The sequence below is a fragment of the Xenopus laevis genome, chromosome 1S (genome assembly GCF_017654675.1).
Source record: "Xenopus laevis strain J_2021 chromosome 1S, Xenopus_laevis_v10.1, whole genome shotgun sequence".
NCBI classification, from domain to species: Eukaryota; Metazoa; Chordata; class Amphibia; order Anura; family Pipidae; genus Xenopus; species Xenopus laevis.
The window spans coordinates 15,767,090-15,792,418 of record NC_054372.1 but is presented as its reverse complement, the minus strand read 5'-3'; the positions used below and the strand labels follow the sequence as shown (position 1 = coordinate 15,792,418).

The 25,329-nt window shown below is 40.0% G+C and overlaps 1 protein-coding gene across 2 annotated transcripts in view; it reads left to right on the top strand.

The window, feature by feature from the left end:
* Positions 1-25,329, top strand: part of sorcs2.S (sortilin-related VPS10 domain containing receptor 2 S homeolog) — a 594,893-nt gene that overhangs the window by 198,561 nt on the left and 371,003 nt on the right. For both annotated transcript variants that reach the window (XM_041579391.1, XM_041579390.1), the window contains exon 2: positions 17,072-17,139. In XM_041579391.1, coding sequence (XP_041435325.1) covers positions 17,072-17,139 — 68 coding nt within the window. The remainder of the gene's footprint in view (positions 1-17,071; positions 17,140-25,329) is intronic.

The following is a 25,329-nucleotide window of genomic DNA, read 5'->3' as shown; positions in this document are numbered from 1 at the left end:
TGGATTATCGCCTGAAAACCACGAAATCTTTGGATTGTTGACCAAAACTCAGATCAGGATATCTTCCAATAGTAAACGGAACATCTGCCATTGACTTCTACATGTACTTGGCAGGTCTGAGTTGGAGTACTTTTTAATTTTTTAATACGAGAAATTTGAGGGGGTTTTTTAATGAAAAAAAATTTTTTTCCTTTAAAAGTCTTACCAGAAAAAAATCTGAATTTAATAAATAAACCCCTCAAATTTGATATTGATCTAAATGTAAGAGTGACATGTAAAAAACACAAACACTCTTAATACAAAAATTCTGCAAGTAAAAGCAGTGAAAGTTCTATAGAAGTCAATAGAAGCTGTGCTGATCCTGCTGGACCTTTTTTTTGCCATTTTGACTTTTAGGGGCCCATTTACTTAGCTCGAGTGAAGGAATAGAATAAAAAAAACTTTGAATTTTGAAGTATTTTTTTCGAATTGGCTACTTCGACCATCGAATTGGCTACTTAGACCTTCGACTACGACTTAGACTTCGAATCAACGATTCGAACTAAAAATCGTTTGTCTATTCGACCATTTGATAGGCGAAGTACTGTCTCTTTAAAAAAAACTTCGACCACCTACTTCGCCACCTAAAACCTACCGATCATCAATGTTAGCCTATGGGGAAGGTCCCCATAGGCTTTCTAATGTTTTTTTGGTCGAAGAAAAATCATTCGATCGATGGATTAAAATCCTTCGAATCGAACGATTCGAAGGATTTAATTGATTTTTCATTCGATCGAACTATTTGCGGTAAATCCTTTGTTTTCGATATTCGAAGTCGAAGGATTTACATTCGGCAGTCGAATATCGAGGGTTAATTAACCCTCGATATTCGACCCTAAGTAAATCTGCCCCTTAGAGGTTTTCTGTTTTTTGGGGGATTTTTTGCTGGTAATTGACTGAATTCTTTGAGGTTTTTGTATGTTTTAGTGCATTGTCCAGTGTTTTTTTTGTATAGTGCTTTTTATATTTAGATCTTTTAATCGATTAAATGGCATTCGTGGTTTTAGAGAAAATTCGTTTATTTGTGGTTTCTTAAACCTTTAAAATTGCTAAAATGAGAACGTTGTTAAATCCTCTGTGTTTTGGAATCAATGTCACTGAGCCTTTTTCAGACATTGTGATGTCACCACCAAACATCGCACTGGCTATTAAATCTAAAAAGTACCCCCCACACCCCTGGTAGTTACACCACCGAAAAGGATACATTAGGTCAGAGACATACACTCAGATTCGGGGAGATTAGTCATCCAGCAACAGATCGCCTCTTCTTCAGGTGCGCTTTGTTTTCCGAAGTCACCGGAAGTTGCCTCACGAGAAAAGTTCGGGCAACTTCGGAAATTGAAGCACTCCGAGTGCCATCCCTCCGGCGATTTACAAGATAGCCGACAGGAGGCAGTTCCGGGAGATTAGTAGCCCCGAAGAAGAGGAGATTTATCTCCCCCAAATCTGAACGTGTGTCTCCCTTTAAACAAAACTTATAATTGCAGCAGTAGCATGTGGGTTTGATTTTATTGGAAGGTAGTGAATTACTTGCCTCGTGTCTGTATAATTAGGATCCTATGAGAAAATAAAATCTAGATTCTGACAGCTTTTCCCTGAGTCATTAAACAACCCATGAAAATAGAAATTGCTTAATTTGTGTGCCACTAGTCAGATACCAAGGACTGTATAAAATATTATAAAAGTGCTGCCTGCACTCATATACAACTGCCATTGGGAGGATAATCCCCTCAGCCGTCTAATTTGTAGCCAGTTTGTCTTAAAGAGCGGGCAACATGCAGAAGCAGTGTTATTAATTATACAGGTTCATGGTGTGTTCATTATGTGGATACAGACAGTGAGTTGCCTAAGGCTGCTTCTCATTATGCACAGACACACTGTGCCGTTTAGCTACTCTTATGAATGGAATTTACAGAAAAATCGGATGCTGGGACGCTATTGAAATTAAAAATACCCGAATCTACAAAATGGTTTGTGATTCCGTTTTGCTTTGGAGAATGATCTAAATGTCATCTCAGCAAGAGGTAGATAAAAGTGTTGCATGCTGCTAGCTATACAGAAAGGCAAAACATAATATGCCGGCTCCACTTGCAGTCTTACCATTGCCTTAGCTGACATTGGGGGATGGTTTATCAACACTAGAATTGAAATTTTTGCTGTGATTCAATTTTAGATTTAAAATTCAGATTTTGTTTTAATAATTAAGCAAATGTCACTAATTTGATAAACATACTTCTAGGGATCAGCATACCTCCCAACATTTTGGAATTACCCCCTAATTACCATGTTCGTTTTACAAAATTTGGCAGGTTATGAAAGTTTGAAAATATTTCTCCTTATCTAAACTGTGTCTCAAAATTGTTACAAAGTATCATATTTGCACCTGTTAGGTGTTCTGGGCTCTCTGCTAAAAGCCAATTAAGTGAGAAACTTTGTTTCTTTTTCTGGCTGTTCAGTGCAGAGAAAAGAGGGACTTTCCAGTACAAATGAGGGACTGCGGGTTGAGCTGTCAAAAGAGGGACTGTCCCTCAGAAAAAGGGACAGTTGGGAGGTATGGGATCAGATTGCCTTGCCACAGTTCTCTGTCATCTCCCATACCCCTCCTATTGTGTTATAATACCCTAACTAAAACCCAGGACGAGGCATGGTCTAACATCACAGTGAAAATGTCAATATTGACTAGTGGAAAAAGGCCATATGTGGAACATTCCATAGGAGGGCGTCTTGGGTTGGGCAAATTTGACTTGTTTCGCTAAAAATTTTCTGCCGGCAAAAATTCGCCAAAACACATTAGAGTCATGGGTGTCAATTTTTTTTTTGGACGCGCGGCATTTTTTTCTCTCCCATTGAAGTCTATGGGCATTATTTCTGCGGAGAAACTTAGAGAAAAATTAGTTCATCCCTAAAAAGGCTTTCTTGTTGCCTGTACAAACAGATACCATAAAGCTTTGTCTATACTGACATTCCTATAGCAGAAATTGTGCACGGTAGTAGATATAAATACTGTATATAGGTTATATGCTATGAAAAGTGCATAACCAAAATAACTGTTCCTACAATAAAATCTGTCTCGTTCTTGTTGTGTGTTCTCTAATTTTATCCTTACTTTAAAATCATTAATCTGAAGTTGATTTTGGGGGGACATTAAGAACGGGGGTCTTTCTGGCAGTTGAAATACAAGAACTTCTGTTTCTAGCTGCCCATGGTATGTACATATCTTCACCAATGAAGTTGGTTGCTGCCAGAGATCCCTTTCCATCAATCAGTATAATCACAAAACACAAAATCACACACAACTGGCAGAATTCTGTGGCTTAGGCTTTAGTGCTGTGCCCAATGCCCAGTCAATTACATTTCTCTCCTCCCGTCATTGTTGAATGTCTGTAGATATCTGTACTCGATTCCTGCTAACAACCTAACAAAAATGAAAAGAAGACATGAATAATCATCCTTTTTGTCTTTTTGACTCTTGCTAATATTGCCCAGGCATGGTTTCCAAGCCAAGATCACTGATGGTACTGACCTGTAAAGCCTATGCAAAACTACACTTTGCAGGGACATCTCCAATTTACTAACAGGCCTAGAGGATAATTCGCTAGCGAAAGAGCTCAGTGCTAATGAAGTTTTGCGCCCTTTTGCCAGACGAACAATCGTAACTCCGCAAATTCATCAAAGTGCGAATTTACCACTACGCTACCTTTTCGCCAGAGTCTGCTTCGCCAGGTTATATAAGGTGAAGCTTCATCCTTGTCAGGCTTATATCAGTGACATCATATCCTGTGTGCCGAAAAGTTTTTTCATATTTTAAAGCGGGATTATATTTGGGGGCAGATTTACATACGTTCGAATATCGAGGGTTAATTAACCCTCGATATGCGACTGCCGAATGTAAAGGATTTACCGCAAATCGTTCAATCGAACGAAAAATCGTTCCATTGAACGAATAATCGTTCAATTGAACGATTAAATCCTTTGAATCGTTCGATTCGAAGGATTTTAATCCATCGATCGAATGATTTTTCTTCAACCTAAAAATTGTTAGAAAGCCTATGGGGTCCTTCCCCATAGGCTAACATGGTACCTCGGTAGGTTTTAGGTGGCGAAGTAGGGGATCGAAGTTTTTTTTAAAGAGACAGTACTTTGACTATTGAATGGTCGAATAGTCGAACGATTTTTAGTTTGAATCGTTCGATTCGAAGTCGAAGGTCGAAGTAGCCAATTCGATGGTCGAAGTAGCCAAAAAAAACATTCGAAATTCGAAGTTTTTTTTATTCTATTCCTTCACTCGAGCTAAGTAAATGGGCCCCTTAAAGTTGTAATTGTAGAATCAATTTTTTTTTTAACCATTTGAAGGTCATGTCACATTTGTCTTACGTCGGGCTCATGTCTAGGATAATAGAGGATCTCTTTTGTCTTTATTTTGTTTTCTTGTGTAATAATAAGTGGCCACTTCAAGCATTTGCACCAACATCTCTAATAAAGACATAAATATGACCTATATGTACCCGCCTTATTCAAATTGATCTAAGTGTAAGTCTGTTAATGGCGTTTCGCTAGGCAAAAATTAACGCTAGAGAAATTTTGCTACGAAATGCTCGCGCTGATAACGTTTCTGCCGAAAAAGTAACTACGAATTTTGATGAATAAGCGTATGTGCTGCAAATTAATGTCTGACAGAATTGGTGCAAAATGTAGCATTAAGCCGAATTTTATCGTTTTCAAACCGAAGAACAAACACCAGATTACTTTTTGCTTTATCAGCAGCCAAACTAAACACAGAGGGAGTCTTCAGTCAGATCACATCAGCAGAAATGTAGAACTCCGAGCAACACGATTGACTTCTAGCTTACAAAAATAAGGCATTTGTTTCAGTATCCGACTAAATATAACAACTGTCTCGCAGAAGATTTGGAGGATTTATTCAACTCAATCCAAAAATTCCCGACCTGGCGCATCCCTCCAGTTAATTTGTTTAATAGCAGGAAACTATCTACACAGTAGCGCTCCGGTATGAATGATCATTTACTGCTTGCCATGAATGCAAATTCTGCTGTAGCGGAAATAAAGCGATACGGTTATGCTTATAAAATCAGCTCCAGTTGATTTGCAGCGTGAGCGTGCATTCATTCTGAAAACTGAATTGTTCATCATAGAGAAAAGCAATGCTTCAACTGCCTCGTAAAGCTTCGATAATTTAACAAACTATTTTAAGTTTGCAATAGAATAAATAAAGGGATTTGCATTAATAGGAAGCATTGGTGCAGACGCTGGGACTCTCTTTCAAGACCTTCATTTGAATCCCAATATTACTCTTTAAACTATGGGAGTAATGTAATAAAAAGAGAAACGTTTGTACCAGGTCTAATAACCTAAAGCAGCCAATCAGCAAGCATCTACTATTAACTGGCCACGTGTTTGAAGCCAAATGTCTGATCCATTGCTATAGGTCAAATATTTATTTTATTGGCACTATCATAGACAGGCTGGTACTCATGGGGGCAGATTTACTAAAGAGCGAAGTGGCTAACGCTAGTGACTTTTCGCCTGTGTTGCCACCCGCAGGGACATCGCCAATTCACTAACAGGTGCAGGCACTAATTCGCTAGTGAACCGGACCGTCGTCATTAACACTCTATCGCCAGGCGACTTTTTGCTCTGGTGAACGGACGTGACCCTGCAAATTTACTAAAATGCAGATTTTACTGAACGTTAGCTCTTTCACTAGAGTTGCCTTTGCCACCTCAGACCAGACGTAGTGTTATAAAGCAGCTAAATCTTCCTCAATCTCTGTCACTTACATCATATCCTGTTTGCTGAAAATGCATTAAAGTTCAAAAAACACTGGTGAATTTTTCCTTTTTTTAAGCAGAATTGCCTGCTAGTCCTAACTTACTTTTTTGGGTAAGCGGTTTCCTCCACACATTTTATTACATTCATTTTACAGTGGGCTCATGAGTAGGGCATTATATTATCTCTCTTGTCTTTATTAAGGTTCCCTGGACTTGTGTAATAAAAACCAGTAACTTAAACCATTTGCAGCAATATTTATAATAAAGACGGCCATACAACTTTAAATTTCTCACCGTATGCAAATTGACCTAAGCACAAGATCACAAGCGAAGTTTCGGTAGGCACAAATGAACGCTAGCGAATCTTCGCTGTGAAATGTGCGCACAGCCAAAGTAACGCTAGTGTAAAGTCACCAGCATTTGATGGCCGGGACGCATTTTAGTGAATTATCGTATTTGCGCCTGACAGAGTGCGAAGCTGACGCTGACGAAAATTCGCGCGTTAGTGAATCTGTCCCATGGAGTCCACTTATGCTGCTTTCTATACAAAGCCTTACATGTTTTTGTTTGACCTGTCTATGATAGTGCTAGTTTTTACTCTCTTGTCAGCAGCGGGACCTTTAATACTACATGGTGAGCTTTAGAATCTAGAAACCTTCTTGAACATTAGTAAACCTTGCCATAAAATTTAAATCCAAACTGAAGCATCTTTTAGTGTTCTGCAAACTTTTTTTTTCCCCCTGGGTATGTTTCTGTAGTGTAGGGAAAGAGCCATTATACCTAGTTCAGGAGCCATTTACAATGAGGACTAGGGGCTAGTGATGGGCGAATTTATTTGCCAGGTGCGAATTCATGGCGAATTCCCGCTTTTCCCCACTGAGAAATAAATGTGCGAAACTGAATTCGGTGCGCATTTTTGCCCGCGGCTGAAAGAACGGATGCCAGCATCCAAAACGAGATGCCGGCGGCGTTTTGCATATTTTCCGCGTTTCGCTAATTTCATGGGAAATTCGCAAATTTTTCGACGAAGCTAAACCGGACAAATGCGCCATCACTTAGGGGCACAAAATCACAAGGCTTGCACTTACCAAGGCTCTAAGCCATGTAGGTTAGGGGCACAGATAGGGAAGGGAATGCCTATGAACTACTCCCCTGGCTGCCCCTCTTGTATACAGAGATTTCAAATACAATTAACACTGTATTCATGGGGAAGACACAGGTGTTTGATTTCCATTTTAAAGGGCAAAGACCTGTGACCGGGGCAGGGTGCAAATAAAAATATGAAGGTTTGCACTTTGCACCCCACTCTGTACTTTGTAAATGAGGCTTAATCGGAGGACACATTTAGACTAATGCAACTGTTTTGTCATTTTAACTATAGATGGATAATGGCACTGACCATAGCATTAAAGGGGAAGGAAACCTAGTCGGCGCAAACCCCCCACCCCCCTCCCGTTTGTTGCCCACCCTCCCTCCTCCCCCCTGGCCTACCCGTCCCGCTGGGCAAATGCCCCTAACTTGTTACTTACCCTTCTGCGCAGGTCCAGTCCAGGGAGTTCACAGACGACATCTTCTTCCAAGCGATCTTCTTCCTGCTGTGAACGGTGTTTTGGCGCATGCGCAGTAGGAGCATTTCGTCGGTACGATCTACTGCGCATGCGCCAAAAGTCACGAATCGGAAAACTTCGTGACTTTTGCTGCATGCGCAGTAGATCCGTACCGGCGAAATGCTCCTACTGCGCATGCGCCGGTCAAAGCACGAAGAAGATCGCGTGGAAGAAGATGTCGTCTGTGAACTCCCTGGACTGGACCTGCGCAGAAGGGTAAGTAACAAGTTAGGGGCATTTGCCCAGCGGGATGGGTAGGCCAGGGGGAAGGAGGGAGGGTGGGCAACAAACGGGAGGGGGGGTGGGGGGTTTGCGCCGACTAGGTTTCCTTCCCCTTTAAGGCGTCTGTACTAGTGATGGATAAATTTGTCCCATTTCGCTTTGCCAGAAAATGTGTGAATTTCCCGTGAAATGGCGAAAAATTTCCTTTTGACCCTTGTGTCAATTTTGAAGCCATCGTTAAAGTCAATGGTCATATGAATAATGTTGACGCGCAAGGGTTTTGATGCGAGCAACATTTCCGACGTGCGTCTAAAATTTTCGCACACATTTATTCACCGGGGCAAAAAGCGGAGATTCACTGTGAATTTGCGCCTGCCGGATTTATTTGCCCATCACTAGTTTGTGCCACAGAACCTAAAAATCCACTATTGTTTATGTGTTGTTGAACTTCAGGAACTTGTGTTTTTAATCATAGTCTGAAAGGGACTGTAATATAATGATATTAACTCTGCCTGGGCAGCATTCTCCGGAAGCAGTAGCTGTAATGAAAAAAAGACCTAATCTGCCAAACTCCCTGTATAAATAAATTCATGGTTAGAAATTCCCTTATTGCATTTGGCTGCCCACATCTGTTTAACACGTGACTTACTGCTGCCCTGAGCGCCATCTTTTTTTCCCCATATATCAGAGACAACCGCAAAAAGTGCTGAAGCATGGACAATTTACAGATAGTGAACTGGTGCAGCTTAGTAATGCAGAAATACATTCCGCTATAAAATATAATGGGTCGGAATCGAATTGTCCTGCATGCTGCTGCACATAAAAACAAAACATTTTGAAGTCTGATGATAAAGCCTATATAGATGCATTTTTGTATAATTCTGAGGAAGATTCTTCTCTTTATACCCATTGCAGTTCCGGGATTAACTGATGATGTGATCATTTAGTATATTATTTTAATTGATATTGGTTTGTCTGGTTGGTAGAGAGGAGGATTTTATTTTAACTTATCTTATTTTATTTTTGATTTTTCTTGATGAATATTGTTAAGGTCAATCTTTTGTGTTTTGTTCAAAATGAAGTGTTCTGTAATATTTCTTTTAATGCAAAATCTACAAATGTCTTGATGAGCAAAATGTCCTGCTTTTACTCTTTTTGTTTATTAAAAAATGCCAACAAACATAATTGAAAAGAAGTAAAAAAAAAAACAACACAAATGAAGCACCTTGGCAGGATAACATCAGGAGATGTAAGTGGAATAGACAAATTTGTGATTCAATTCACTCAATTATTTTTAAACTATAACATTTTATAATTTCCTCTTCAAATTTACCATAAAAATGTCTTAGTTTATGGCAAGAGTCATTTCTGTATGTACCCGTATGCGCCGTTTCTCTTCGCCGAAAAATTTGCGAATTTCACACGAAATTCGCAAAATGGCGAAAAATTAGCGAAACGGCGCTGGCGTCTCGTTTTTGCCGCCGGCGCCCGTTTTTTTTAAAAAAAATTTTTGACGCTGGCAAATTTTCGGCGCGAATTTTCGCTAGCGGCGAATCGTGCAAATTCGCCGCGAATTCGCACCTGGCGAATAAATTCGCCCATCACTAACCACCTTCAGAGTGCAGAGTGCAGAACAGAAAAGGCTTTAAATTCCTTAACGGTTGCTTTGTCTTTCAGTCCATTCTTTGTCTGTATTTTAAATACCTTTAGTTTGAATGGTACTGTATGTGCGTTTGTGGGCAATTCATGAATATGAATTATTTATGATTAATGTTTGTTTAAACACCATAGACCTTTCCTAGACTATTCAGATGTTGGTTCCTCTGTGCTGATCTGTCCATTTATTTGCCCATTCTGTTGCAATCCTCAGCAACTTTATTCTAATGAAATGAATCAAGTATTGACTAGATTCAATTTAGATTGAGTCATACCATGTGACACTGTCAGATACAACGCTGGTTCTTTAAAAAGGTGGGGGGTCGTTTGTATTAAACCTACAGACACAACCCTTAATCCAGATGCAGTAACATGATACAGCCAGACGTTTGTAATGGAACTGCTCTAGAGCAATAAAAGCTGATTGGCTGATTCATGACCCTCAAAGAATGTTCAATAACTGGTCCTAATAAGAGATTCCTGCCTTTCAGCAAAATGTCATTCTTGTTAAATAGGCAGCACACTCAAATATGAGAAAACATCAAATCTATGAAATCATGCTGGATAAACCAAAACATCATGTCTTAATTTGTTCCGGTAAGTTTCAGTGGAAAGAGGAGAGGCCAGGGTTAGGCAGCGGCATGGAGCAGGCTGAACTGGTAATCTTTATGGATATCAGTTGCTGAGTTGGGCTAGTTGAATTTTCTTATTAATCCCAATTTTATTTTTCGGTCCTTTATTGAGCTATGTTTATATGTGTCCATATAGTCCAGCATGCTGGGATTTGTGTATTTGTGCAAGGCAAACAATTAAGGCACCTTCACCACCTGCTAATCTGACAATGAAAACCTAACCTTTGTTCGAAGATATACTTAAAAAATGCATGCAGCAGCTCTCTGATCATTGATTAAACTTGTAATCGTGCCACTAAAAGTTTAATCAATGATCGGAGTGCTGCGGCAGTTATTATTTTCATGTGGTTTATGCAGAGAGGAGAACAGCGTGAACCCGACGCTCCAAACAGCGGATTAGTGTTAGTCTGGCACTTTACTTTGACTTTTTACTTAAAAAATGCATGCTACGCCAAAACACTTATAACAAGTTACCAAACCCACTGTGTGCCAATTTTCTATGCAGTACTGGACATTGTTCTTAGAAATACACATCTAAAAACTGCATTTGGTGGAAGGTGGTCACATATTTTTTAACCGATACAAAATAGAGCCAATTTGACTCACACTATAGTAATTCCATGTGTTCTATTTATTAGGTGGCCACCCACCCTTCCATTTGTTCCCATTAAGCCATTCCTGCCTGGTGGTGGGAGCTAGCCACAGCACTGCCCATCTATGCCGCCCTACGTGTTTTGAGCCATTACATTGGCTTCATTCAAGTACCGGACGTGTGTCTCACCCTGGTTTAAATAGGCTAACTATTGTGTCCTCTGCATTTCAGCACTTGTGTCTGCGTCATTTCCGGCAATGTAATACATCCAGAAGAACATCATGGGGATGCGCAACAGGCTTTTGGCCTCATTAGATAATCCATCCGAATGCGCATGAACTGCCTTTACTGGTGTGTCCATCATGTTGTGCATTAGTGATGAGCAAATTTGTTAAATTTGTCATGGGAAAAAATTTTTTTTTCAAAACGCATCAGCTAATAGTGCTGCTCCAGCAGAATTCTGCACTAAAATCCATTTCTCAAAAGAGCAAACAGATTTTTTTATATTCAATTTTGAAATCTGACATGGGGCTAGACATATTGTCAATTTCCCAGCTGCCCCAAGTCATGTGACTTGTGCTCTGATAAACTTCAATCACTCTTTACTGCTGTACTGCAAGTTGGAGTGATATCACCCCCTCCCTTCCCCCCCCCCCAGCAGCCAAACAAAAGAACAATGGGAAGGTAACCAGATAACAGCTCCCTAACACAAGATAACAGCTGCCTGGTAGATCTAAGAACAGCACTCAATAGTAAAAACCCATGTCTCACTGAGACACATTCAGTTACATTGAAAAGGAAAAGCAGCAGCCTGCCAGAAAGCATTTCTCTCCTAAAGTGCAGGCACAAGTCACATGACCAGGGGCAGCTGGGAAATTGACAAAATGTCTACCCCCATGTCAGATTTCAAAATTGAATATAGGCTGTAATACTGTTATAGCCTAATATTCGGGGAATCAGGGAAATCAATACTGTCAGTCCCAGTAAGCAACATAATAACAAATTATTGCTACATGTAATTGACATGTGGCGATTCTAAATTAATTCAGTCATTTTAATAATTTAGAATCAAATTATTAAAGAAATGGGGTGAATGTGAAGCCTTCATTTAACCCATTGGGGGCTTTACTATTCATTAAATATATCCATCATTCATTATATGTCACTATAGACTATGTTAAATAGCCCCTGGGTAGCAAATTTATAAAACTCTATAATGATTATTATTGCTAATTATATATTAGTTCATCACCAGTCACTCTGTTTCTGACTCCTCGCAGCATCCAGAACTACATCTCAAAATATTCTCAAAGACTTACAAAATGACCAGCAATTCAACATTTATGGGCTTATTTATTAAGCAGTGACTTTTTCGGCTCTGGCTTTTTTAAGCCAAAAATATAAAAAAGTCTCAGGGAAAAAAAGCTACATTTTTTCAGGATTTATTATGCTCCAAAGCTGCTAAAAATCCGAATCTGAAAATCCTCCAGTCAATGGCAGATACATTTGAACATTGCTCCTTGCTTCTGTTTTGGCTGCACAGTTTGTACTTTTGTTGAATTTGGAAAATCACAGGGATTGTGCTAAATCTCCACAAATCAGGTTTTTTTCTTTTTCTGTTGTGAGACAGGCAAAATATGTTCACATCCTTGTTATGAGCTCCATGTTATCTTCTTGAGCTTCAGTTCCCACAACATATACTGCATGGGGAGGAGGTAATTTCTACAGAAGGCTTGTAGTGCACAAAACTGTTGCAATGCTCTTCTACCTGACAGTCACAATCTAGGCCATTGGCATGGCATCAGAGGCTCCATGACTATATTAAATACTGTGAAGGTCAGGCAGAAGAACAGCCAACCCCATATTTTCGAGAAGGCCACAAAGGTAAGGGCCTAGGGTTTCAAGTTGTTTGTTTGCAGCAAGCCACACTACTACTCTGGTGGTATGTGGGCCACATCTTGCCACAGATTTAACCAGGGGAGTATACACAGCTTTGTGGTCAAATATGACATCCAAACAAGCTTGTTTTAACAATAAGTCCGGCTGTTAAATAACACAGGCACCAAGAAAATGCATATACTGTACCTTCTCTTTTGGTTAACTGTTTGCCATGACAGTAATAACGGAGCTTGATATGAAGTATCCCACCTTCATTATGACCAGAAACCCTCCCATCTGAGCTAGGAATAAGGGTCAGGAAAGACATGACCACCAGTTCACCCAGAATTTTTCTATAAACCAATCAGCTAGCAAACCAGTTTAGTAGATAACGAAATGTATACCTGATATCTTATTCCATACATATTGTAAAAATGTTTATATTACTTTGGTGATGTCTAACTGATGGACCTTAGCTGTTGATAAACCCTAACTGTTGATGGATTGCAATCATCTCTTGACAGTCAAGGTGGCCAAGGACGCACAGATATTATCGCACAAAATGATAGCATGTGTATAGCGGGAGAAGAGCCAGCCGATATTGGCAAAAGACTTGGATATCGTTCAGCTCGTCAATCGGCCAGGGTTTACTGCTGAATTGTCAGATAGAGGTAGAGGTTTGTACCTGATGATTCAACTTTGAACCAATGGTCACAGGAAAGAGAAGAATTGTGGTTTATGGCCACCTCTAGCTAGCAATGGCAATAGCACACGTTCATCTGCAGGGGTTGGGGGATGGCACAGTGATGTTTCCTGGGATCATTCCTGTATTATTACAGAGAGAGAGGAAGTTGACATATTGCTTTTGGTCTCATTGGAGTCATTCTTCATTAACAACAACACTATAGCACCTCCGGGGGCCGCACATAAATATTGCCATGTCTTTTCTCTCTAGAGCAATGATCCCCAACCAGTAGCTCATGAGTAGTGATGGGTGAATTTATTCGCCAGGTGAATTTGCGCTATTCACGAAAATTTGGACACCGGCGCATTTTCGCCAAAAACCGCACGCCGGCATAAAAAAAACAGACGCCGGCGTCAAAAACGGACGCCGGCGTCAAAAAAAGACACCGGGTCAAAAACGATGCCGGTGCCGTTTCACAAATTTTTCGGCGTTTCGCGAATTTCGCACAAAATTTGCGAATTTTCAAATTTGCCCATCACTGCTCATGAGCAGCATGTTGCTCTCCAAACCCTTGGATTTGCTCCAGGTGGCCTCAAAGCAGGAGCTTATTTTTGAATTCTTAGCTTGGAGGCAAGTTTTGGTTGTATAGAAACCAGGTGCATTGCCAAACAGAGCCTCAATGTAGGTTGACAAGCCACATAGGGGGTACTAAATGGCCAATCACAGCACTTATTTGGCACCCCAAGAACATTTTTTATGCTTGTGTTGCTCCCCAACTCCTTTTACTTCTGAATTTTGCTCACGGGTTCTAACGGTTGGGGATCCCTGCTCTAGAGAATGCTTCAGCCATGGCAACTCTTACTGTATAATGCAAAATTAGGCAGGGATCTCTAAACAGTAACATGTATCTTCATATCATAATTCACTTTTAGGTTAATGGAAAATAAATGACAGAGAAATGCTTTTAAAGACTGCATATATTTATTTTCTAAATGCAAAACACCATAACATATCCATTCTGGGGAAAAAAACACAGTCTGTTGGGTACGGTTCTTTATATGAATTATTTGTATGTAATATATATATATATTTATAGTTATATACATTAAATTTACCAAAATATTTGCTTTTTAGTTAAGATTACTGCTTTGCTGCTAGCCTGACACCAGAACAAGCACTATGTTATACTTTAATGGCATCACCAGCAGTTGGCATAATGTCTGACAATTTATATTTGTCATTGTTATGTAGATTAATACTTTTTATTATTTCCCAACTTGGATAGTAAATGCACACAGAGCAGCAATATTGTCTTAATAACTGCCGTGCCTTCTTTTGAGGCTCAGATATACTGCCTTCCTTCCTTTTTAAAATCCATCTCGAGTGGTTTAAGCGATTAAGGCTGGAGGTGAAGGCAGCAGTCTGAAAGCAATTATGCACATGAAGCATGAAACGCTTGATAAAGCCCTCTACACTTTCTCCATAATAAATGAGTTGCTCAGACTGCAAAACTCACCTCACATAGTTCATTTGGCACCAGCAAAATCACCAGTGCCTAATGCTAAGGTATCTGAAGCCTGTCCAGAGTCATAACTAGTATCGTAGAAGGACATACTAATGAGAAGGGCTTAAGATGGTCCCGGAAAAGAGATGTACTTAGTTTGCCCATTTCCTACGGAACTGACCTAACGTGATAAAGGATGAGGGCCACTAAAGCATCACTTGGAAAATAATTACGTGGCGATCCCTGATCTTAATTTGTGTGACCTGCAAGTAGCAAGAGATATTCTTGATTTGTGTGAGGGTCATGGTGGACCCCACGGTAGCCCTCTTGGGAGTTCAGCTTTAATCAAACACTTCACTATAATATCATCTATTTATAGGCAGTAGCTTTGTATTGGGCAATATCTGTGAATCATTTTCTTTCTTCTTATATGGATCTACTTCTTACACACTCACTGTGCTTGTTGAACTATAGTACCAACATTTTGGTTTTTGTCGTCATATATCAAACCAATAGTCTCAACTCTGTCCCTAAAAATCCTGATCTATGTCCTGTACTTTATCATATCCAATATCCAATATAGGCTAATTGTACAGTCTCCGCTATGATAATCCTCGCTGGTCTATCCTACACATTGTACCCATTCATTCCAATGCACACATTCCACCCATTTTATACATGTATTTTAACTATTGTATTTAGCATAGTAAAATAATTCTAGCCCACATATTTGAACATTTTAATTATATCCCTAACTTTTTTACCTACTTCTATTCTATACTACACATTCTACCTATTCCACTGAATACATTCTTCTGTTCTGCATATTCTAGTCATGCTGATATTCTAACCATTTATCCTACATCTTTGAACTCTTCTATCCCACACATTCTAGCCCTAATCCTACCTTACCCATTCTTATCATTATATCCCCAATATTCTCAGTATGCTATTCCTTAGAGGAGTGGTTCACCTTCAGGATAAATTTTAGTATGTTATAGAATGGCCAATTCTAAGCAACTTTTCAATTGGTCTTCATTATTTTTAATTTTTTTAATAGTTTATGAATTTTTTGCCTTCTTCTCCTGACTCTTTCTAGCTTTCAAAAAGGGGTCACTGACCCCATCTAAAAACAAATGCTCTGTAAAGCTACAAATGTATCATTATTGCTACTTTTTTATTGCTCATGTTTCTGTTCCGACCCTCCCCTATTAATATTTCATAATCTAATTCAAATCAATGCATGGTTGCTAAGGTAATTTGGACCCTAGCAACCAGATTGCTGACCCTGCAAACTGGAGAGCTGCTGAATAAAAAAAATGAAATAACTTAAAAACCACAAATAATAAAAAATGAAAACCAATTGCAAATTGTCTCAGAATATCACTCCCTACATCATACTAAAACTTTATTCAAAGATGAACAACCCCTTTAAGTTTCAGAATTCTGTTTCAAATTGTAACTGTTCTAGTCTGCCATACTCTACCTGTGGACATTTTCACTATTTTACCCAAAATTCTCATTGTTCTATCCTGCATATTGCCACCTGTTTATTAAGCTAAGTGTGTGTGGAAGTGTGAAATGAAGCTAAATCAAAGGGTACAACAAGCCAATAAGATGTTAGCTTAAAGAGCATGTAAAGGCAAACAAATAAAATCCAATTTTTACTTTCTTTAATGAAAAAGAAACCTATCTCCATTATACTTTAATTAAAAAATGTGTACCGTTTTTATAAGAAACCTGACTGTATGCAGTGAAATTCTCCCTTCATTTACTGCTGTGGATAGGAATTGTCAGACGGTCCCTAACTGCTGAGCAGGGAAACAATCATACTTATGTACAGCAGGGGGAGCCCCCACCTTACTTCCCAGCCATGCAGAACTCAAGCAGCTTTGTTTATGACGATCCCTAAGCAGCCCAGACCACACTGAGCATGTGCACAGTCTTAGTCTTGCAAAGATGTATAACAAAGTTACAAGATGGTGACCCCCTGTAGCCAACTTTGAAAGCATAAATTATTTGTTTGATTAGGCTTGTGGTGCAGTAAGTTCATGTTTATATTTAGTATACAAAATACAGCATTTCTAGCCTTATTCTATTTTAGACTTTACATGCCCTTTAAGTATGAAGTGGGGAGGATATATTGAATATTGAGCAATGTATGTGTCTATTCTTATACTGTGGCAAGTCAAATGTGCTTGTGCTTTTGTACTACCTGAATGCAGTTAGAGAACGTCATATTGAACAGAACATATTTATACAGTAAAAGGCTGTTTGGTTTGCAGCTTGCTTGCCTGGACATGGAATTGCCGCTCTATCTAGTTCAGTTCTAGACATGACCTCACTGTATTTTAAAACAATGTATGGCTGGATGCAGAAGGTTTTCTCTTTATTATTTCATGCTCGATTATTTTTTCTAGATTGTAACATCCCCCTAATGTAGTTTTTTTCTGTCCCTTTTATGCAGGTGATACTGATACTGACCAAATACTACCATGCGGATATGGGGAAGGTCCTGGAGAGTTCTTTATGGAGGTAGGTTCCTATTCGGTCAAAATGTTGAGGCAGGAATATTAAAGGTGAAGAAGGATCTTATCTACAGCCTTTCAGTATTAGGGATTTTTTTCTGTCTGGGTACACGGATGTGTACTATTCATCAATTGAAGCATTCAGAATTTTGCCAAGGTATCAATTAATATGATTGTATTGATGCACCCATATATTATAGTGTTGTTTGATTGCAGTGTCATACTTATTATTCATTCTGGATATTCTTCTTGTCTCAGTTTTTCCATTTAGTTTTAAAGCATTTGCAACAAGGGAAACTTATTGCACTGTTTTACTGTACTAATTTGTGCAAAATGATCCGTTCCATGAAGAAAGCTGCCACTTTGCAGAGAGATTTGACTAAACTGAGAAAAAGAACATGGCAGCATATTGGCAAATGAGGTTCAATGTTGAAGGGCTATAATATAACATAAATGCTATTGTGTTGGGGTTAGGTTGCCATCTGTATGGTTTTGACCCGGACAGGCCAGGTTTTGAAGGGTCAAAACTGGCTGCCCGGTTTTCCAAATTAGGAAAACCGGCCAGGATTTCCTGAGATTGGCATGTCATAGCCCCGCCCCCAGCGCCAGAGTCCCGTCCCCGCAATATGTCCCAGCCCGCCCCTGCTGCATCACGGACCCACCTCCCCTCGGAGTTCGTCGGGGGGGGGAAGTGGCAAACCTAGTTGGAGGTCTATATTGTTGTTGTTTATGAATATGATTGTACATATTGGCACTGGACCCAAATTGCTAAATACTCACTGACACAGCTTTTCTTTGCAGCATTTGCCTCTCCTACATCCCTATTGCTATGTGCTTATGGTGACTCTTGCTTTACCAGGGTATTCTAAGTATTTAAACATCAGTTTAATGAATAGGCTTGTGCTGAACCTGATTTAACCCAGCATTCTGAATTGTTATGAAATGATTTTGATACAGAATTCCTGTCGGCAACATTACATCGTCTTTAATCGAAGCTTGTGCACAAAATGCATCTGGTTTAAATGGGTTGAGACGTGGCACCTCTCACTGAAGAAGGTAACAACCGCCCTGCAAACAGAACACCTAGTGGAACTTGCTAACCAGTAACTGGAACAAGGCAAATAGTTGCAAAATGAATTATTTCATGTCATTTATGCACAAATTTATGCACATATTTCCTGTGAGTAGCCGTAAGGGCTTTGCTTATGCTCCCAGTTTCAGGGGCAGGTGGATTTTGGAGCCTTCTATGTGGAACACAATTACCAGATGTCCTTGGTCATCAGTGTGCAGCCATTCAGCTGTGGACATTGGGAGCTGTAGTTTAGGAAGATTTAAACAGTCACATGTTCCAAAAGCACCGACAGACTTCAAAGGGGAATGTTCCAGAATGCAAAATGCCTCACCCTGGGATTTTATTGGAAATGACATAAAGAGCCAAGGTTGCGGCTCCCAACAAGCTGAATGTTTGTTTCCTTTATGATCCAAGTGACTCACCCTCCGTGGTCAGTTTTTTTGGAAGGGCTGCCCGGGTGTAAAGTTCCTGTCTGGATTTCCAAATTAGGAAGTCCGGACAGGATTTTGAAATGAATGACATGGCGATCAGCCAGTTGCTGATCAGCGCGTCATCAGTCCCGCCCCAACGGCACCCACCCCGCCCCCTGACGGCATCCCTGCCCCCTCAATGTCACCGCCCCGCCCCCGATGTCACTGGCTTATCCCTGTACGTCATGACCCGCCCCCTGCCCATTTTTGCCAAGAAAAAAAAGGTGGCAGCCCCGTATTAATGTGTGGCCAACTGCTTAACCACCTAGCAGAACACTGAATTAGGAGTGTATATTATGAAATAGAAAAAAAAAATAGCGCTCTCAAGAGCACTTTATATTACATTCCTAGATGTTCACTTCCCCTTTAACTAAACAAAAAGGTGGTTAAAAGTAAACAGAAATTCCATGAAGTCCCCTTGTCTGAATCAATTTCCTAACTCCAGCTGGATGTTAACCCCTCTGTCATTGGTTTATACACCTATAAATGTGTCCCAGAAATGCACTGCCAATCAGGTTTGCTTCCAGCCCAGTCACTCCGACAGCTGTTATATTAGGGTTTAGTTCTCCTTTAATGTAAACGGCCCGGGCTATAAACAGGAACATTTGTGGAGGGGAAATGTTTTACTGCTGTGAAATACTTAATAAGGGTCTATTTCTACTATATTCCATTCTCTGGGGACCCTAATGCAGAAGTTAAATTAGCTCTTTCATTAAACAGCATGTTGTAACATTTACAGGTTTGTTCCTACGACAGTATAGAACATAAAGTATATGATGCAGGGGGAGTTCATTTTCCTTCCCATTTCACACTACTTGCTGTGCATTACTTAGGAAAGAAAAGCCCCACAGACCACAGGCTGAGAAGTTCATCAGATTCCCAGCAGAATGACTTCATTTTTTTTTGGAGCAATAAAAATGAACCATTGATTTTTTTTTTTTTAATATTAAATAAGAAACTAACAAATCTGTTTATTCTATGTGGCCTGATTTAGGCTTGGGTGCACTATACTGAAACTGTTTAAAGCGGAACTACAGCTGTACCGATATCTGATGAGTTTATGGTTTCTGCACGAAAAAACTCTGAAAAACGACGAAAAAAATAGTGGTTTTTGAGCAAAACTCCGAACAATTGGGAGTTTTCGGGGAAAGCTCCGAAGTTTGCCCGAGCCTATTTTTTCGGGCTTTGTTCATCATAAATACGGACCATTCGGGCATTCAGAGTTATTAGAAATAGTGAGATAAATTCAGACCTTGATAAATAAACCCCTAAGTAAACCCAATAGGCTGGTTTTGCTTCCAATAAGGATTAATTATATCTTAGTTTGGATGAAATACAATGCACTGTTTTTAATATAGAGAAAAGGGAAATCATTTTGAAATTTGGATTATTTGGATAAAATGGAGTCTATGGGCGATGGCTTTTCCTTAATTCAGCACTTTCTGGATTACAGGTTTCCGGATAAGGGATCCCATACCTGTAGTAAGAAATATACTAGCTTGGGTACCTAGAATAGTACAATGCAATACAATATATACACTAACAAGTTACAATCATTTGTCAGTGGAGCTCTCTGCCTTGTACTCATTGATGATAAAGCTAATCATGGCAATGGCTATACCCTATTCACAGGGTCCACATACCTCTCTTGGCTTTATCGAGGCCTTATACCTTAACAGCTCTTTCTTTCTTTCTTTGTTCCTTCCTTGAGAGGAACCAACAGCAAAACCATTAGGGTAAGACTACACGGATGATTTTGTAGCGATCCGACATGCTGCGCAAAAACGGAGGGGTCAAAACGGATGCAGCGGAAATAAGGCAAGTGAATGCATTGTCGGTAGGGTTGCCACCTTTTTTAAACTGCTTTACCGGCTGGTGGGGGCAGGGACTCAAAGGGGCGGGCCGTGACGTCAAAAGGGGTGGGTTGTGCCGTCAAAAAGGGCGGGACCAGGGCGGGGCCGCGCCACGGACGCTAGAAGAGGCAAAAGAAAAGGTAAGTTCCAGGGGATTGGGGGCAGGCCGAGGGCTCCTTTTAATCGTATTACAAATTTACCGGCAGCTACATTGCCGGTAAATTTGTAATACCAGCCCCGGCCTTGGCAGGTATTTTACCGGCTAGGCCGGTAAAATACCGGCCGGATGGCAACCCTAATTGTCGGATGAAATCGGAGCATTGATCTGATGCGACACGACTGTTGGATGCAGATGCTGCATGCAGTCGTGTCGCGTTGGATCAACGCTGTGACTTCATCCGACAATGCATTCACTTACCTTATTTCCGCTGCATCCAATTTGACGGCTCAGTTTTTGCGCAGCACGTCGGATCACCCCAAAACGCTACGACTTCATCCGACAATGCATTCACTTACCTTATTTCCTGTTGCATCTCATTTGACGCCTGCGTTTTTGCGCAGCGCGCCGGAACCCTCCAAAATCGTCCGTGTAGTCCTACCCTTAGTCGTGTTCTCTTTTTATACACCATGGAGGGGGTGTTGGAAAAACATATTGCCTATGGTAACGAACACAGGGAACACAAACTAGATATGCATAACTTTCTATTGCTTCCCTGCAGTTACACATCTATTCAGACTCCTGGATTCTAATGCAGCCTTAAAAAGTCAGTAAGACGTGACTTTCCTTTACATTCAATATAACAAATAATGAACCCCCTTCTGTGAAATATAAGGATGTTGGAAATCTTTTTAGCCTTCTGTGACCTGAATAATAGCACTTAGCCAACGGCCTTGTTCCTTCATGTGGTCATGCAGGGTTTTGATGATGTCAAATATTCTTGTAGTTCACAGTATATATATATATATATTTCACAGCAGGGGGTACATTACCACTTTATTATGTCGACAGCCCTTGTAATCAGCACTTACACCCTTGTCAGCTCTATGGACGTGTTCTACTCACTTTCACTACTTAGATAAAGTGCTACTTACATGGATACATCACTGTGAGCGCATTTCAGATGGATATGGGTTTTTAGTGACTTGCTATAATTTGCAGTATTTGTCATCTGTTCAATTAGAGGGCAATGCTTTTTTTTTTTTATTAAGATACGCCAAAGGGCATTAGTATTGACTGGCTGGAAGATTATTTAATCTCAGTCTTTCTTGGAATAAAATGGGCACATCATGTTTAAAAACCAATTTGTTTTCTTTGAGTCTAATTTAGCTGTTTCATATAGTAAAATTGGCTATTTTTTTATGCCTATTACAGTCATGGCAAAGGCAATTAGCATAATGTCTAAGGCCATGCAAGCAATTAAATCAGTTTAAAGACCCAAACAATACAGTTATAATTTGCATGAGGAAAGACTCTCTATACACTAAGTCAAAAATGAAAGCTCAGTCCGTATTGAACCTTCAAAAAACGGTATCGCTAACTATAATAGACTTCATTTATGAAGGCTACGAATTATAAACATGCTATTAGCATAGCGATGCCTTTCCTTTATAATTTAAACCGATCACCCAATCAAATCTTAGACCCCAGGTCCCACGCTTAAAGGGTCACATATACTTAAAACAAGCACAGATTATTAACAGGAGAACACACTCACCAAATATGACGACGGTGCAACGCCTGAGGGGAAAGGTCGAGGGGAATTTTCAAATGAGAAAAATTCGAATTTCTAGTTATTTTTGTGTACCACGACTAGGGAATAGGGATGTAGCGAACCGCCGAGTATGTGTTCGCGAACGCCGTTCGCGAACACCGGCAAAAAATGCGAACAGTTCGCGAACTGTTCGCGAACTTCGAACATCCGAAAATCGTTCGATTCGAACGATTGAAGGATTTTAATCGTTCGATTTTAGCGATCGAATGGTCGAATGGTCGAACGATTTTGACGCGAACGCCTATTGGCGAACGTCGCGCGACGTTCGCGAACTTGCGGCGGACGCGAACAGTCGAAGTTCGCGCGAACTAGTTCGCCGGCGAACAGTTCGCTACATCCCTACTAGGGAATAGTCCAAATTCGATTTGAATTTGCAAAAGATTCAAAAATTCGAATTTTTGAAATTTATCATGTACTCTTGTCTCTTGTCTTGTATCACGTCTCTTTAAAATTTCGGATTTGACCATTCACCATCTAAAACCTGCTGGATTGCTGTTTTAGCCTATGGGGGACCTCCTAGAACCTACTTGGAGTCAATTGGTGGACTTTGAAAAATCAAAGTTTTTTTGGTGAAAAACTTTAAATTGAATTCGATCAAATGTGCTATTAATTCGATTCGTACGATTCGAACTCGCCAAAATACGGACCTATTCGATCGAAAATGGACCTATTCGACCAAAAAAAACTTCGACTTAATTTCGGTTGTTCTTTTTTGAATTTGAATTTCGAAGTTTTTTCAATTCGCAATTCAACCCTTGATAAATATGCCCCTCATGTTTTCACACCAAATTCTTTTTGCTCACCACAATTTGTTGTGTGCAGTCGCATGAATGAGAGGAAACATTGGCACCTATGAACGCAGGGGCACCCTGGAGCTATTGCCACCTCCAAAGGTGCTCCATGGTTCCCTAGTGTGGGCTTTGCCAATCAACATAACAGACATTGTGGCTGAAGAATTGGCCCATTTATCATTTAGGAAATGACGGAAATTGGACATAGAACATTTTCAGCACAACTCAACTCCCCCAGTGAAACTGGAATTATAGGAAAAATTAGAAGGCAGTATGGACTTTGGACTGTCCCACTGGTAGGAGTAGTTGAGGGACAAGATGAGTTGTTAAATAATGTTGAGCTGGTCCGGTGCCTCGTAGGCCAGTAGAACCTCAAGCAACTGGACTTAAAATGCGTCAGTATCACTTTAAGAATAACATAGCAGCCAAGTCATTTTGCTTGACCTCAGCAGTATAACATGGAGACGCTAAGCTGCTGCAACAACAGTAATACTAATGTATTTCCGATAAGGAACAAACGCAAATGCTTCTTATATTGGAGACATATATATATATATATGTGTTATTTTGCAGAAGACAATACAAAATTAAAGGTAATGGCAAGAAATGCCTTTTCACTCGCACCGAGCCATTACTAACTGTAGGCATTTATCATCTATTAATTTTCATTGCTGCCAGGCCATTGGAAAGGATCCAGTAAGTCTTTCTTCTTGTCTACAATAAAGTCCTATACAAATCACTATCGCTTTAAGCAGCACAGTATAATGGAGCTTTATTTCAAACCATCTTTTGTGAGTACAGATCGCCTGGTTTAGCCCCTGACAGCACAGCTGAGACATGTATTATACACCGTGTATTGCTTGGGCAGTAATGGATGACAAAATAACGGCTATACAGAAACTTAGAAACAAAGAAGAAATGGAATACCCCCATTAGATAAAGCAGGCAGAATAGTGCTGGCAGTAGCCTTAACTCTACCTTGTTGCTTATTGGAAGATACAGACAATGCCTTTTAAATGGTTAAGGGATGAGAGAATGGCAGATTTGTGGGATCAATTCTGATATTATTGGTTAAAGAGGGGGAAATGTTGTACCTTATAATAGAGAATAGTTATGGCTTCTTTCCCGAACCTCTTCATGTTTGAGAATGTTGTGTAGGGGTTTGTGAAAGTACATGAAGCCTCACATGTCTCATGAAGGGGCTTTTATTTTAATTAAAATTATTTTTTGGGTCGGCTTTTTATCACCAAAACTCCCACAAAATGCAGAAAAGAAGCACAGCTTTTGCGGGATTTAATATGGAACAAAACTGTGGCAAATCAAAAAATACTCTCGCTAAAACCAGTCAAAATCATGTAGAAGTCAATGGCACATGTCCATTTTACAACTGGAAGATCTTTCTTTGCTTCGTGGTTTTTAAAGTTTTCAGGTGTTATCATGCAACTTTTTCCTCTTCGTGCTTTTTTCAGTTTGAACTTATTTGATGTAAAGTTTTTGTTATTAACTCCATTTTGCTTGCATTAATAGGGTCCAGTGTCGGACTGGGGCACCAGGGGCCCTCCCAAAAACCTTTGACCAGGGGCCCACCAATTAATCTTAGACCAGTGGCCCACTTAGTACTATTTTTCTTCCTCTCCTTACTCAACCTGTATTCTCCTAGTCTCTTTTCTTTACATACTATAATCTATCATTCCATTTATTTAGCCACTTTGCTCTCAGAAATAGGGAACGGCCATGAAATAGGCCAAATGTTTAGCAGCATGAGGGTCACTGACACCTCGGCCCACCGGGAGTTTTCCTGGTATCCTGGTGGGCCAGTCCAACACTGATAGGGTCAGATTTGGAAGGATTGAAGAATTGCAGCACAGTAGAATGTCCCTTCCCTTTGTCTCTGCACCTACCTGTTGGTAATGCTAATCCTTAACACGTGTCCATTTGTTTTGCTCATCTCTATTTAGACCATGTAAAAGTTGATTTAACACATTACATATTTTTTTACAGGAACATGTCAGTATCAATTTCAAAACCTATCTAGTGCTAGTCATACTTTCTAGTGCTATTCATACTTTCTAAAATGACTCCTCATCCCTCTTTACTAAGCTCTGTTGGATTCCAATATGTCCCATTGCGGTTGAAGTTGTGACATGGACCTTGGTCGCAATGGCATAACTGGATATTACTGGGCCCCTGAGCTTATATTGTAGGGACACGTACATTTACTAAGTCCCTACTGCTTTAA